At 42.5% G+C, this 14,750-nt stretch overlaps 1 protein-coding gene across 6 annotated transcripts in view; it reads left to right on the top strand.

Annotated features, from left to right (window-relative positions):
- PHACTR1 (phosphatase and actin regulator 1) overlaps positions 1-14,511 on the top strand; it is a 316,301-nt gene extending 301,790 nt beyond the window's left edge. For 5 of the 6 annotated variants that reach the window (XM_064507040.1, XM_064507038.1, XM_064507039.1 and 2 more), the window contains 3 exons: positions 4,012-4,152; positions 7,226-7,302; positions 9,587-14,511. In XM_064507040.1, the coding sequence (XP_064363110.1) occupies positions 4,012-4,152; positions 7,226-7,302; positions 9,587-9,602 (234 nt within the window). In that variant the 3' untranslated portion in view covers positions 9,603-14,511. Of the gene's footprint in view, positions 1-4,011; positions 4,153-7,225; positions 7,307-9,586 lie in introns of those variants that run through there. The other variant, XM_064507041.1, reaches the window with a different exon arrangement.
- Positions 14,512-14,750: the final 239 nt, after the last annotated feature.

Genomic DNA, 14,750 nt, shown 5'->3' with positions numbered 1-14,750 from the left:
TCTGCAATGGTATGGAAAAGAGGCAGATCAGTTTGTTAACAGGACAAATAGTGTCACTTTTATCAATTACTTTAAAAAATAACCACTCAGTGTTGTTGTCCTTTTCTTTTAATTTAATGTAATCAGATCATCACTTTGGTTTAATGTAGTGAATATTTTGTGGATCTGTGTATGTAAATACATGTAGATTTATGGCTATACATCAATTATATGGTATAAGCTGTGGATTTGAGGACCCTCATAGACCCAACACTGGCATGAGACTCAGTACATCTTTTGTTCATAGCTCTGCCCCAGGCCTCCTGGGTCACCTTGAGCAAGTGCCGGTCTCTGTGCTTCGCTTGCCCCAGCTGTTCTGTGGGGAGGGAGACACCGAGCAGCACTGTAATAGGGTATATAAGCACTTAAAATTGCACTGGTTGCACGTTTGTCAAGCAAAGTCAGGACATCTAAAAATAATAAGCAGTAATAGTTATGTGATTTCAGAGGAGGAGAAGAAACAGCTTTTAGTCTGTGTCACATTCAGGTATCACCGAAGAATGAAAAATGCACATTAATGCCAAAGTTTCACAATGCACTTGTGCCCTTGGTGTTTTTTCATGTGTAACTCCATGTGTTACACCCACTGAAGGAATCAACATGCACAGAAAGGGGTGCAGTGACTTTCAGTGTTGTAAAATGCGCTGGCAATACAACTAATTTCACTTGTGCATTTGTGAATGTGAGAATCTCAGATTTCTCCTTTCATCATATAGCCCTGAATATTTACAGCCTTTTGTCTGATTTTAACCTGGACGCACAACAGCAGGGAAGGCAAATTAGCTATTTAAGACTTTGTTGCAGTATTGAGGTAAATACCATCAGTGAAGTCCCACTTCTGTCAAAAGTACCACAGCATCGACGGCTCTTGGTGCTCTTGCATTCTCGACACCATCTAGACATCAGCCTGGCACAGCAGGTTATAGTGTATCAAAAGTCACCTGCCGTCTCCTTTGGAAAAGCTTGCTCATCACTTAGACTGGTGACATTGCACAAATGTGAAAGCCAGCTAAGGTCAAGAGCTGACAGAAGCTGTAAAATTGAGTCAATCATTTTTTAAAAGTTCTCTTCCTGTTTCCCTTGTAGCCATTTAGAAGCACAGAGTTTAATTAAGAGGATTTCATATTTTGTTCATGTCATCATATCCCATGTAATAGAGTATTTTATTAAAAGATAATTCCTGTCCTAATGTGAAATAACATCTAGGCTCTGGCCTAAGCTAGTGAAGGCTGAGAAATGTACAGATAATTTTGGTGATTCATCCTTAATTCATGCTGTTGTGCAATAAAAAAATAACTGATGCAAATAAGGATAGAGTCTCAACTTTATCTTTGAAAATCTTGGCTGTAGTCCTAATGATTATTATTTCAGTACAAAGATTCTCTCTATTCCCATAGTCAGGGCTTAGATTAAAAAAAAAAAAATCAGAAGAAAATTTCAGCTATACAATCTGAATAAGGAATGAAGGCTGACAAGCCTTCTGATGCTTAATTCTCCTATTACTAGAGGTAGTAGAAAAACCTAGCAATTCAAAATCACATTTGAGATGTGTTGTGCAGCAGAAAGAAGCCTCCTGCATAGCGTAACTGTGGTAACACTCGAAACATGATAAGTTTGTTTCGCATGCTTTTGTTAAAAGCCCATCTATTAATTGTAGTGTGTGTTTGGCTTGCAGATAGCTTCGTAGGTATCAGGGATGCAGGTGGAAGAGGCCATTCTGTTCTGATAAAGAGTAAAAAATCATGTTTTTAAAGCTACACGTTTCAATCTACTTTATTGTGCAGTATTCTAGTTCAGCTTTGTCCTGGTCTAAAACAAACAAACAAACAAAAAAACAGAAAAAAGCCCTGCATCGATGTATGTGTTTTGTTTTCAAAAAAATGGTCACCAGAATGTGCAGTTGAAGTTAGGAAAGACATGCTGCTTGCTGACCTCCCTATATACATACTCTTTGGCTCACCTGAACATGGCCCTGGCTACATAAAATGGTGCTTTTCTTGGGAAGGTTTTGGAAGAAGTAGTAAGAGGAAGTTTGTAACTGTTACGTGACCAACCCATGCACAGCAGCTTATCCTGTGAAACTTCATGTCTCCAATAGAAGAAGGTGGGAGTGAGAAAACTGTCTGGTTTCAAGACTTCTCAATATTCAAAAGTTTCTAAGTTGTTCTTTTTCAAACCAAGCAGGAGTTTTTCCCATGTTAAATATTGTAATTTATATTGTAATTTACCTTAGATTGGCATTAGAGATGACACAAGAACTGCAGAGCTGGGACTTGACTGCTGTCCTAGGCAAGACCTGAGCTCCTGGTTACACTTTCTCTCTGCAGTTTCTCTCTTCTGTATGTGCACAACGGCACAGCTGCAGCCCGGAGGGGTGGACAGTGATCCCTGTCCTCCAGAACAGCTCATAGACTGGGATTAATGCATTCTTGCAGATTCTCTTTTCACATGAGATGCTTGAATCACTTTGTGAGGGATTGCTCAGGACTTTCAGGGGGAGGAAAGCGGCCCACGGCTGCCTCTGGTACAACCGTGGTTTTTAAAAGAGGATGGGGAGGTAGAGCTTTCTTGAACCAGCACCCAAATGCTGGAGAAAGGTGTGATTTCAAGGGTGCACTTCTCTTTCCTGTGGCCTAGCTAATTTGTCATCCTATGCTTAGCATCCTGGCTATTTTGAATCTTAATTCTCCCCTGGGAGAGGAATTGCAGGGAACCAAGATACTTGATTTAAGAGGAAGGTACAATTGCCCTTGAGGATCCAAGAGTCTAAATACTTTTGCAGAAAACAGTCTCAAGCATTTTATGAAATGTTGAGACTTTCACTATTCACAAGAGTGAAGTATTGCAAAACACACCTGTAAACACATGTTCTGCTTTTTCTGATGAGCAGGAATAGCATGATACACTGGCTGGTTAATTGTTAGTGAGACAGGAGTATTTTCCAGATGTATCAGGATTGTGAATATTTCTCTCTAATGCAGGATTAGCGTAAACTTTTGCCACTAACATACATCCACATGCACACACATATATAGAACCTTCTTCAGAAACAGTCATGTAATTCCTCTTGACAAGAACCAGCATTCCGTGCATCTAAGGAGAAGAGATCCCTGAAAGCCAATGTCTGTCCTTAGCTGTGTAGCTGGCTGTACAATACATGGACTACTAGCACACTACTGTTTCTAATTTGAGAGGAGATTTTTAACTGTGGCTGCCTATTCTGCTATCGAATTTGGAAGAAATGCTTTTGAAAAATTAACATGTTTTCTTGACATGATACAATCCATCCTTGCAGGTTTTTTTTTTTTTTTTTTTTTTTTGCTTGTAATATGCAATGTAAACTTAAACAGCAAATATGCTATGACATAAAACTGAGCTGCAGCATACAGTGAAAAGTTCAATGAGCAATAGTCATCATCCTGCCTGCCTTTTCTGGAGGTAAGGGCAAGATTATCAGAATGGTAAGAGATGTTGTTTGTCACTCTTTGCACATAATTCAGAATAGGGTCTGCTCGGTTCCTTTGCCTTACTCTTCCCAGGCAGCTCTAAAACATGCACAGCAGTTGAAGATGGGGGGAATATGCCCCACACAGATAGTTTTAAGTTGTGTTGTGGTCCACATCTCTTCCTGGGACATCTATGCACCAGAAGACTTACTTGCATTGCATCTAATTTCTGCTAGGGATTATCAACCACAGCCTGGGATTGGGGTCTCCAGCCACAGCTGCTTCCCAAGCAGTAGTCTGCTGCTCTGGCAGCAAGGTGGGATGATGTATGAGGTGCTATAGCAAGCAGCAGATTATCACCCAAGTAGCAAGGCTTTGAAAGGTCATAAAACGCAATGGTACTGGGAATGTCTGAGCCCTCTTATTATTATATTGAAGGTTGTGATAAAATAAATCCTCAGTCAGCACTTTGTGAGTTAAAAATGAAGTTCTGATGTCTTTTTCCACTCCTTTCTCAAACTCACAGCTGAGTCAAAGGCCCACAGTAGAAGAGCTACGTGAGAGGAAAATCCTCATCCGCTTCAGCGACTATGTGGAAGTCGCAGATGCGCAGGACTACGACAGGAGGGCGGACAAACCCTGGACACGACTCACAGCCGCCGACAAAGTAAGTAGATTTCAAAGGAGCTCTCAAATTGGCAAAAGCACCTCCATCCCCCTGAAGCCAGCTATCTTCTCCATAGTGTTAAGACAGAAGGGCTCAACCCTCATTCAGAGCGGGGCATGATGACTCAGAGAGTCATCTCTCACTCAGGATTTCTGTCTCATTCCACAGAATATTTTAACCATTAAAATGAAATCTCATGAGCCCTGTAGATGGAGAAAAGCTGTATCCTTGGTAGCAAGTGCACTGTCTTTTGAGCATCGGTGAGACTTTCTGTTCTCTCACCAAGTAGTGCCTGTGGTATGGGCATTGGTGGCAAAGAGGTTAAATCCCTGCACAATAGTAATATCACATCCCAAGGGGCTTAGTGGTGCCTCAGGAAGAAGGTGAGCTTTATTGTTAGTTCAGGCAGGTTTTGCTTTGCTTTTTTGCCAGGCTGGGTATCGCTTTTTGTATGTACATGTCATACCTCTAGCAGGGACAAGTAACAGTCACCACAGAAAGAGATGGAAATCTGTAAACTTTTTACAGCATCTCATATGACAACAGGACTGTGAGCCTGATAAGTAACTCCTGTGCTTTACAGTCACTTTTCGCTGCCCATGTGATTTTAAAGACTTTCAGGTGCCTGAATTCAAGACCTGAATATTTCTTTGTTGTGCACCTCATGCAGTGAAGGTGATCACATCTGATGGAGAGAGAAAGGAGCAGGAGTCCTGACCATGCCACTCATTCATGGTGTTCTTCATTTTATCTGCAGAGGAAAGGGTGGACAGTTTTACTTGTATAATTTAACCAATGGACTTTTATAGTTTTGAAATCACTGGTTTTCTCCTTGACAGAGGCCTTTTTCAGCTTAGCTTTTGGATAAGTTAAAGTGATGTAAACTGATCTGAAAAAAAGCAAAACTTCTTCTGGACTGTCCCTAGAGCATAATATATTGGGTTAAATTCCTATTATACCTCACCGTGTTGGACAAAATCTTAGTCAAGGGACCTAACCAATCTATCAGTTATATTCTCCCATTTGGTAGATGAGGGAGGGAATAAATGTCCAATCAGTTCTGCGGTCTTTGAGAGATCCCTGTCTGAGATGAAAGGTATGGAACTGGGAAAGCAGAATATTTCATGTCCAAAGAGGTTCTTTCTCATTCTGAGTCTGTGAAAAGGACAAGTATTAAGTGCCACTATTAAAAGTAGCCTGGTAAAGAATTCAGTATTAAGGAAGAATACTTTGATGTTGCCTTTACTTTTTTATAATACATATGCAAGGTCAATACACAGAGCAAAAGGCTTAAAGTTCTCCAAATGAACCTTTTCTCAGTAAAGCAGAAGAAAATATGGCTTGACATTCTAATATTAATGCTCCTTACATGCATAACAAAGCAGATATATCCTTTTTCATGCCGGGGTCATGTGGCAATATTCTGATTTCTGCTGTTCAGATCACCTGCTTTTCCCCATCACTGCGTCCACTGTTAGGCAACATAGCCAAACAAATTGGAATCAACCCTGAAATGCCTGACAAAGCTGCAATGCCCTATAAAAGATTATTTTCTTCCAAAGCTCTGATTCAATAACTGTCTTCATTGGTCAGCACAGACTAAATTTATTGCAAAAACTGATTTTAGTAATGGGCTTTCCTGTTTGTCAGTAAATCTTGCTCTGTGTGCTGGATGTAGGTAATTGGGTTCAATCTGACTTCATCTTTACCAAGTTTGCCTGTTAGAGGAATAAAAAGGGTGCATTAAACCTCACCAACAGATCAACGATGCATGGGGGCAATAGATTGCGGGCTCTGTGGGAGTCAGCAGCCCATGTGGCCTCCTTCACAGCCACTTAAGCAGCAAATTGGTCTGCTGAAGGTAGGCCCTTGAGTTGCTGCAATACCGTTTCTCTGCAGTGATAGGTGGAAGCAGAGCCTGACGGATGTTTCTAAAATAAATAAAAAAAAAACGAGTTGTATAGAAAGAGTACAAAGGGCCCTTTCTACAGCTCGCATTCAAAATCTATCACATAGGGCTTGTCAGGGCAGTTGGTGACTGGATCAGTGGCTGTTACAAAAGTCCTGTTTTGGACTGGCTCCCTTTATACTAATTTAGATTTCCTTACTGGAGACAAATTCCTGACAGACACAAGTGACGCTGACTGGAGCAGCCACTTCCAGGAGTGAAGGTTTTCAGTATCCCATGGAAAGACGCTGGCACACGCCTTGGACCCATAGGAGCATTCGGCCACAGCAGCCGCCTTGCTTGGGCTCGCCATACGCAGCCCGTGAGACCAACTTGCGAGCTACAAATATCGCAGTACTCAAAAAAGTCAGGCTGACGTGGGCTTGGGCCAGTTCTGCTCAGCACCCTCTCCAGCAAGCAGCTGAGTCCCTCTAAGTCACTCTCTGCAAAGACTGCAGAGACCTGGCTGTCCTGCTGATGCTAAATATAACCACCTGTGGCTAGTTTTCTGCTGGATTAGTGAGTTGAAACGGTTCGGCAAATGGCACAAATGAGCCAGAAGGAAGGGGGGCAGAGGGGCACAGCCAGAGGCAGAGGGAAAGGCAGGGGAGCCAGATCTCCCTCTTCCACAGCCAGTGAGCTGGCAAGGCAGCTCCGCTTATTTTAGATAATTTCACCCTAGGAAGTTCACATAAAGGCAGGAGACATCACAAATGTGAGACTTTGGTGAGATCCAGACCAAGCTTACTTACAGTCCAGCTCTCAAACAGAAGGCACCATTTGAGAAACTCAATTGCATTTTTTTTTCTCATACATACGCTAATTTGAATTTTGTACATGAAAGTGTTTACATAATAAGCCAGAATTGAGTTTTCTATCTGTATTGTCTACAATGCATTTTCAAATTGGTGTATTCCAGTGAAGCATTTATCTCTTCCCTTTATGTGATTTAGAACATGTTTATCGCTTTTCCTTTTCACATTTTAAAGCCTTTTATATGCTTTTCTCTCTCTCTGATAATGTTATGTAAGATTTCTTCACTTTTAATATACTGTTTGGAGAACAAAGTGAACTTACTTTGATCTTACTCATTTATACATTTATGAGTTTATTTGTCCTTTGCAGGCAGCCATTCGAAAAGAGCTTAATGAATTTAAAAGCACTGAAATGGAAGTTCATGAATTAAGTAGGCATCTAACAAGGTAAGTTGAGATTAATTTTTTTAAGACTAGCAATGAATACTGTTGCTTTCCACAAAATCCCAGCAGCATTTCTCAAACACCCACTGAACACACTACCAGGTCTAGACAACATTTAGAATTACAGGCTGTAAAAAAAGCTCACATAGACAAACTCATGCTGCCATTACATGGCTGTATGCAGGCATGTGTCATCTCTTTAGTAACGTGCAACCTCTTCTTAGTTATTTTTTTTTAACATCATGTTCTAGTTGCATTTCAGTTCTGATATCAACAATAAATAGCATTTGTGTCTGAAGATAGCAAGGATACAGAAAACTCTCCTTCTAGAGCAAGTACATAGCAAGGTATAACTGTACTGCAGAGTGAGTGCAAATGAAATTATGCTGAAGGTAGAGCTGTTTCATGCTACACACTTGCTAGGCATGGATTACTTAGCCTTGTACTGCAAGTCTTGCCATAGGCAATGCAGTGGTGAAATAGCAAGATCAGCAATATATATATAGAGAGAGAGACACTATCTTTTATACTCTTAGGCATGTTTGGTTAAAAAGGTAAGGTCTGAATTATCCCAGACCCCAAACTAACAACTGTTCTCTCTGACAGCGTGGGGTCTGAGCTCACTGGGAGGTCAGGACACTTCCCCTAGCGCAGTCTGTGCTCAGTCTGCTCTGGCTTTAAGTCTGAGATGAGCTAAACTCCTGGAATTTCAGCTGAAGTCAGACCTTTGCAAATCAACATCACGGTCATTGTTAAACGTTAAGAACAAGTTTTAGGTATTCAAGGCAAAAGAGAGTGAGATCTTGTGCAAAACTGAAGTTGCCCTTGCATTTATACATTCATCAGATACGTACTCATAAAAAATGCAGTTAATACTTTTAAGAAAAATACAGAAAAGCTTAAGGCAAAATTAAATTTGTATTAGGGGATTTTTACATATATAAATTAATAATTGCATTAACTGCATGTATTATGCATATATTCTCCTGAAGAAATGATCTCCCTTCTACTTACCGTGTGCTAGGACAGTTTCATTGGGGTTTGTAATAATGGAGTGTTGCTAGAGACAAGCGAGCTGCCTTTGAGCCGTGAGGTCTCAGCAAAGCTTTAGCGTGTGCAGTAGGCCTTGATCTGTTGACCTCAGTGATGGGCACGTTGAAGGATGTTTGACTCACTAAGTCCATCCTCCAGTAGGGGAGTATCGCTGACTAACTTAGGAAAGGTGTTAGGCTGTTTTAAAGGGGTCTTGCTAAAAGGAGTTGCAGTCCTTTGGCTTTCATGAGACACTTCGCATCCCACAAAAATAAAGACTGCTTTAGTTTTCAAGGAAATCTGTCCAGCTGTTTGGCTTTTGCAGGTTTGTGGGCAGCATATTGCTTCTCTTCCAGGGTTGGGAGGAGCGGGCACCCTTTGAGGTACGCTCACTTTCTATTTGAAAGGCACCAAGTGGCTTTGACTCACTCAGATCTTGGCCAGGCATACTCAGAGCTATGGCCAGTATAATAGAAATTGGAATAAGGGTTTGTCTGAAGTTCAGCAGGACTTACTGGTTAGACAAGTGGCCTCAGGAAATAGCCACTTGAACAAAGCATGCTTAAATAAAATTGAGCAATTCCCTTAAACAAACTTAGATAAATCACCATTATAAAACCATTAGCAAGATAATGAGCTATTCGTGTCATTAGGCAGTGACAGGAGCTGAGCAAAGAAAGTGAGTGTTGCTTTACTAGTGGGATGGATTAATTAATTCATGATGAAGTGAAAAATCAAAGTTTAAAAAACATCTAGGCAGCACTGACACAGGCAGGCCTCCTGACACCTGGTGCACATGCAGAAAGGGTAGCAGTAGGGGAGCCCCACTTGTCTCCTTGTGCTCAGACATTAAGGAATAATCATACTTGAACTGCTTGTATAACTCTCTAGCTGAGGAGCAAAAAAGGTTTGTCTAAACTAATTATCCTGGAATCTGGCCTAGTGTGATCTGAAAGAGGAATAGCTAACCTGAAATAACTCACACAGGGGTCTGATAGGGTGGATCCACAGCTTCTTAGTGTCTTTGGTAGATTTCGGTGCAAACTGCTAATGACTGAACTGTGAGTCTGGCAAGGATCAAGGAAGTCTGAATGTCCATTCTGGGTCCACAGTGCCTGCATGGCTGCTGTCAATACTGCAGGAATCTAGCCACCCAATTTTGTCACTGTAGCAATTAGTTCTCTGGTCTTTTTATATACGATATGCATGTGTTCTCTCTTTCTCACGCTTTCTCTCTTTTTTTTTTGGCTTTTAGGTTTCATAGACCGTAGCAGTTCAATTCTACCTGACTACTATGCCGTCTTCAAAACATAACTAAAAGGAACCATAAGTGCTGGTATTATTCACTTCCCTGTTACGTACAATGTAAATCTTCTGAACTGCCTTTTTAAAAAAGAGTAACAAATAAATATAAAAAAAAGAAAATTGTATTTACATGTGATGGGTACTGCAGCATCATCAGACCTGCTGGTTCACGCTTCAATAACAGAAAATACCCCTGGTGGGAATCATACCAAGACTTGGCATCTATGTATAAGACTTTCCTGGCATGTGGATTTGCCATACATGTTCAAGCCCAGCTGGTGGTGCATCCATTTCGTCTTCAGGCACTTCTCATCCTGATGAGCCTCTGTCATCAACTCCAGAGAGCCCTGAGATGGTGTTCAGGGAAGCACTGGCCTGAGTGAAGTCTCTGACGGACCTGCAGCTACGGCGCTAAGCGCTTGTACCAAACACTCATTTCAATCTGCGAGCACCTTATGAGGACAGTGGAGGAGCAGAACTACCCTACGGACCAGCCCCTCTGTGAACATCACCTGACTAGAAAGGCATTTGCTTTCCCTGGAGAAGCTTACGGCCAGTTCTTAGGCACTGTTTGGCTTCCAAGAAGTAAAAGGTATCACCTTAAAAGAACAGGACTCCTTACTGAAGGCTGGTTCAGTTCTAGCAACTGTTTATTTTTCATCTCTTTCAAAGGTAATTTTCTAACTCCAGTTGTGAACCCATCAGCAGTAAGTGGCAGGAATGTTGACAAGCAAAACCATCTCTTCATGGTCACTGCATGGCAGTCACTCAGTAGTTTGTTTTATGCCCAAACATCGTGATTGTATGAGGGCCAACGCGCCTCCTGTGGTTAGACAAGCTTGGATTCCCACCTGCTTTGCAGAGGGGTACGTGACATGAGGAACTGAGGGCTCAGTTAGGGATATTCATCCTCTCTGTATCAGGTGTGTAAAGAACTGACCCTAAACTCACAATGAGAAAAAAAACGCTTTTTCTCAATTCCAGCATGACAGATTGTGTTTTCTGGCCTAACAAAGAGAGTCTGTTGCGTTGTTATGGATGGTGAGACTTGACATTGGTATCTACAGCTGAGGCATAAGGACAGAAATCCAGGGGTGTTCTGTTTGGTTTTAATTTATTTTTATTACAGTGGTTTAACACACAAACTGACCAAGTAGGGCTCAGAGAGCTGGTCACTCTGGGCCTGATTTACCTGCCAACTTAAGTGTGTGCTTAACACTAAGTAAGCATGTAAATAGTCACACTGAATTCAACAACGTCTCACAGGCTTAATTGAAGCTGAACACATACAAGTGCTTTTCTGAACTTAGGCCAGCACCTTCCAGAATCAAGTCCTTAACCAGTATGATGCCAGCAAGCTCCAGCAAATGTTGTGTAGGATTTCTCTCCAGCTCTTATAAGAAACTATTATGCCATGTTTTGGATCAATGGTCCAAAGCACTGTAGCAACATTACTGTAAGAAATTCCAGATTATGACTTCAGGATATCTTTTTTCTTCCATAATAGCTATTTTGCTTTGAAAGTTCAAACAGAGAGGCCAAAGTTTTTTACTATGGTATTGTAATTTTTGTTATTATTTTATTATTTTTTCCTTTCTCACTGTCTTCCATGTATTTATCCACTCTTCTGTGCTCCCTCTCTACCTCCCCCTGAGGCCATGCTAAAGTTGTCCTTTACCAATTGCGGGCCAAGAGGCCTCTCACAAGTGAGAATTTTGTGGCCAATTCTGTGTAGTGCCAAGCGCTCCTGCCTCTTCTCAGGCCTCGGTCTCATTCCTGTGGTTGTGGGAGTAAAGCAGAAGGACCCATGGGTAGGCCATGGAGTTGCTCTCACATTCAGCTTGCCAAAACAGCATTGGAGGTGAGGCTTACTGACTCCATTTAGGCTTAGCAGTACTCAATACCTCGCGGATTTGCACTCCATTGGAGACGAGTGAAAGCAGTTCATTCTCATCTGTGGCCATCCATGCAACACTATGGAGTATTAGCTATTAAACAGCACTTGGCTGTTGTAGAATGGAAGATGCAACAAAGGAAAGTAAAAACCAGCTGGTTTCTGGTGCCTCATTTTGGGGCAGTTTGCCTCTGATATGTTATTCTTCCAAGACCAGGTAACGATTTCTGGATAAACATACAAAGCGATCCCTGTATCACCAGCTCACAACTGCTTTAGATACAAGTTCATCAGCAATGGAAGCCTTTAATGTGAAACGTTGTCAGCTCAGTGCAGCAGGGACAGAGCACTTATTAGCCAGGAATACACTGTTTTGGGGGTTATTTTCCTGAAAGCGTGGGGTTTGTGTTTTTAAATTCGTCCACACACGCATGCACATCTAACAAGACTGCATTCCCTTTGAAAAGGAAAAACAAAGCTCTTGACTTTGGACCGCGCGCACTGCGCTAGGAAAGGGCTCCGGGCCGTATCTGTGCTGAGCAGCAGCCAGCCCTCGTGGCCCCAGTGTGGCTGCCACGCCGGCCCTGGCATCACTAGCCTTAGCAGTTCGGTGTGACAGGGAGCAAGACTGCTGCGGGAGCCAGCGAGACAGGAATCACAGGACTCAGTAGGCTGGTGGGAGGAACAAGGGAGATTTGGGTTTTGTGATGAAAATGAAGAAGCAAGAGGTGGAAGAAGCAGGCTGTTGTTGTCAGTCTATCGTCAGTACTGATGCTGCTGGGGGCCCGTGGGCAGCATCACTTGTCCCTCGTGGGCATGGACCCTGGAGGTGCCCATGCCTGCACATCTGGTAACCCAAATAAGCCCCTTGTGCAGTGGTTGAAGCGCATGACAGCCCAATCCCAGGTGTGAGCCAGAAGGGTCCCCAGCCACCCAGCTTTCGGCTGGATGGGCCCAAGGCTGGTCCCTGCTGGCCTCTGGGTGAGTTGCCAGTCCCTGGCCGCTGGCCACCTCAGGATGTGTGCCACTTGCCTGGCAGCTACGCAGGGCCACATTTGGTTTTGTTTTTTTTTTAAATTATGTTAACTCCTACCTGTCTGAGCAGACACCAGGACACAGTGGAAGAACTGCCATATTTCTCCCAAACTGCAAGATTGTCACCAAGAAGGGGGATGGGGGAGGAGAAAGAAGCCATATAAAGTGTTCAAATGCTGTGGCAAGCATCACAGAGCAGAACTGGCACTTCATTTAGTTACAGCTTCAATGGGCTTGGGTGTTTTGCAAAGTTATCCTTTGGCAAGGCATTCTTCAGAGATGTAACAACCTTTCAGTGCCTGAACACTGCCATGTGTCCCCGGTTTGCATGCCCAGCTCCTTTTGGCATTCATGGGAAGTTGAGAGCAGACTGGGGAACCTCTAGTCTTTCTTTTTTTTCTAATCTGTTTTTTGAGCACTGCAACTTCATTTCTCATTTGTGATAGCCATCTCCACCGTGACAAAGTAGTTGTGAGTCCATTGGGGGAAAAAAATTATCCCCCCCCCCCATCAACTTGGGCTGTGTGAAGGAAAGAAAGCTGATAACATTTCTGCTGAAGACTCCAACAAGCATCCTCATTCATACTTGGAAGAGACTAACAGTAGTAATAAAGAAGTTAGGTCAGGTTTACAGAATGGGAAACCAACAAAGAACAAAAATTGCTACTCCAGTAACTGATCATCAGGGCTGATAGTGGAGATAATGTACCAAAGTCAAGGAAGAAAAAGACTATAACCAGTATCTACTGAATCCTGATGTGCTATTTATTCTTAAAATGTGCAAATAATGTGACATCTTTTCTTCAGCTTATGGAAAGATGAGGTGGAAACTGAGTGGCAAGAAAGAAGGAACTGGAAAAGCAAGTGCAGAACTTCTAGCCAAAAGCTTTGCTTAGTTGCGAAAAGCAAGGCGGAGGGTAACATGAAGGTGGCATCTCCCTCCCACCCACACCTTTGCCAGGAGTGGGCAACGGGGACCTGGTGACATATTTAGGACCAGCAGAAGGTCAGCGCTGTGGCCTTCCTCGTCCCAAGCCTCACTGGTTATGCATTTGCAAGTCAAAAAATGTTTTAGGCTGCATGTTCTCTGGGACAGGGCTTAATCCAGCTTTTGCATCTAGGCAATTTCTAGTATACGCTCTAGGCATTACTGGGAGAGAAGGAAGGGAAAAAAGAATATAATAGCGTTTTTTGGTTGTTTTTTTTTAAACCACTTTATGGTCATTGCGACTAGGTAGTGAGCCCATTGCAAGAATCTATTTCAGCCCAAGGCTTACATGTAACCACAGCACTTATTTTTCATCACCATGACCAGTCACCAAACTCACCATTCATTATTTCTACAGTGCCATCTGTATAGTGGCAACACTATAAACCAACAGAGTGAAAGCACTTCCGACATGCCCAGGGAAGGCTTGCAATCGCAGTAACCTGGGTGAGATGGAGACCCGACGTCATATGTGAACAGGGGCTCCCTAATGTGCCTGCAAATAAAATCACTTTGTATAAATAGCCATGGGAGATGACTAGGCTAGTGAGAATCAGGAAAGCAAAAGGGGGACAAATGATTTTTTCCAGGTGTTCAGTCTGCTCGAGCTTGCAACAACTTGTGTAAACAAAGAGGCGGTGGCGGGCAGATTACCTGCTTTCCCATGTGCCCCAAGTACTCCAGCACCAGTTGCATTTTTCCAGTTGATATCCAAGTGTATGTATATAGTTCGTCTTTGTATAGGAGTGAGTGTGGTGACTGTCAATCATGTGCTCTTCCAGTATTGTAATTTAACAAATTATGGCTGTATGAAAACCATGTAAATAACTAGAAAGAAATTAAACTGGATCGCTATGTCCTAGTTTTTGTACATACTGAAACTGCATGGTGTTTAAATTATTGTTTGTCTCTGATGTATGCAGTTTCTTAAAAAAATTCCTTTAAAAAAGAAAAATCATTCCTGTGCCTGTGTGTTTTATTACCCTCTGTCCCGTGACTGATGCTGTAACAGATGCCTGTAACTAAAGGTCCCAGTCCTCCCGCTGCAGGGCCACCACGTGTGCCCACGCCGGCTTCTCTAGCTACTCTTATATCACAGTCCTCCTCCTCCTCTTTTGTTTGTTTTGTATTTTTTTTTCCCTGAGTAGCTTTAGCAGTTGCAAAGCATTTTTAGCTGTGGCAAGCTGCAGCCTCTGT

The sequence above is a fragment of the Dromaius novaehollandiae genome, chromosome 2 (assembly GCF_036370855.1).
Source record: "Dromaius novaehollandiae isolate bDroNov1 chromosome 2, bDroNov1.hap1, whole genome shotgun sequence".
Taxonomy (NCBI): domain Eukaryota; kingdom Metazoa; phylum Chordata; class Aves; order Casuariiformes; family Dromaiidae; genus Dromaius; species Dromaius novaehollandiae.
This window is presented reverse-complemented; position numbering and strand designations above follow the sequence as displayed.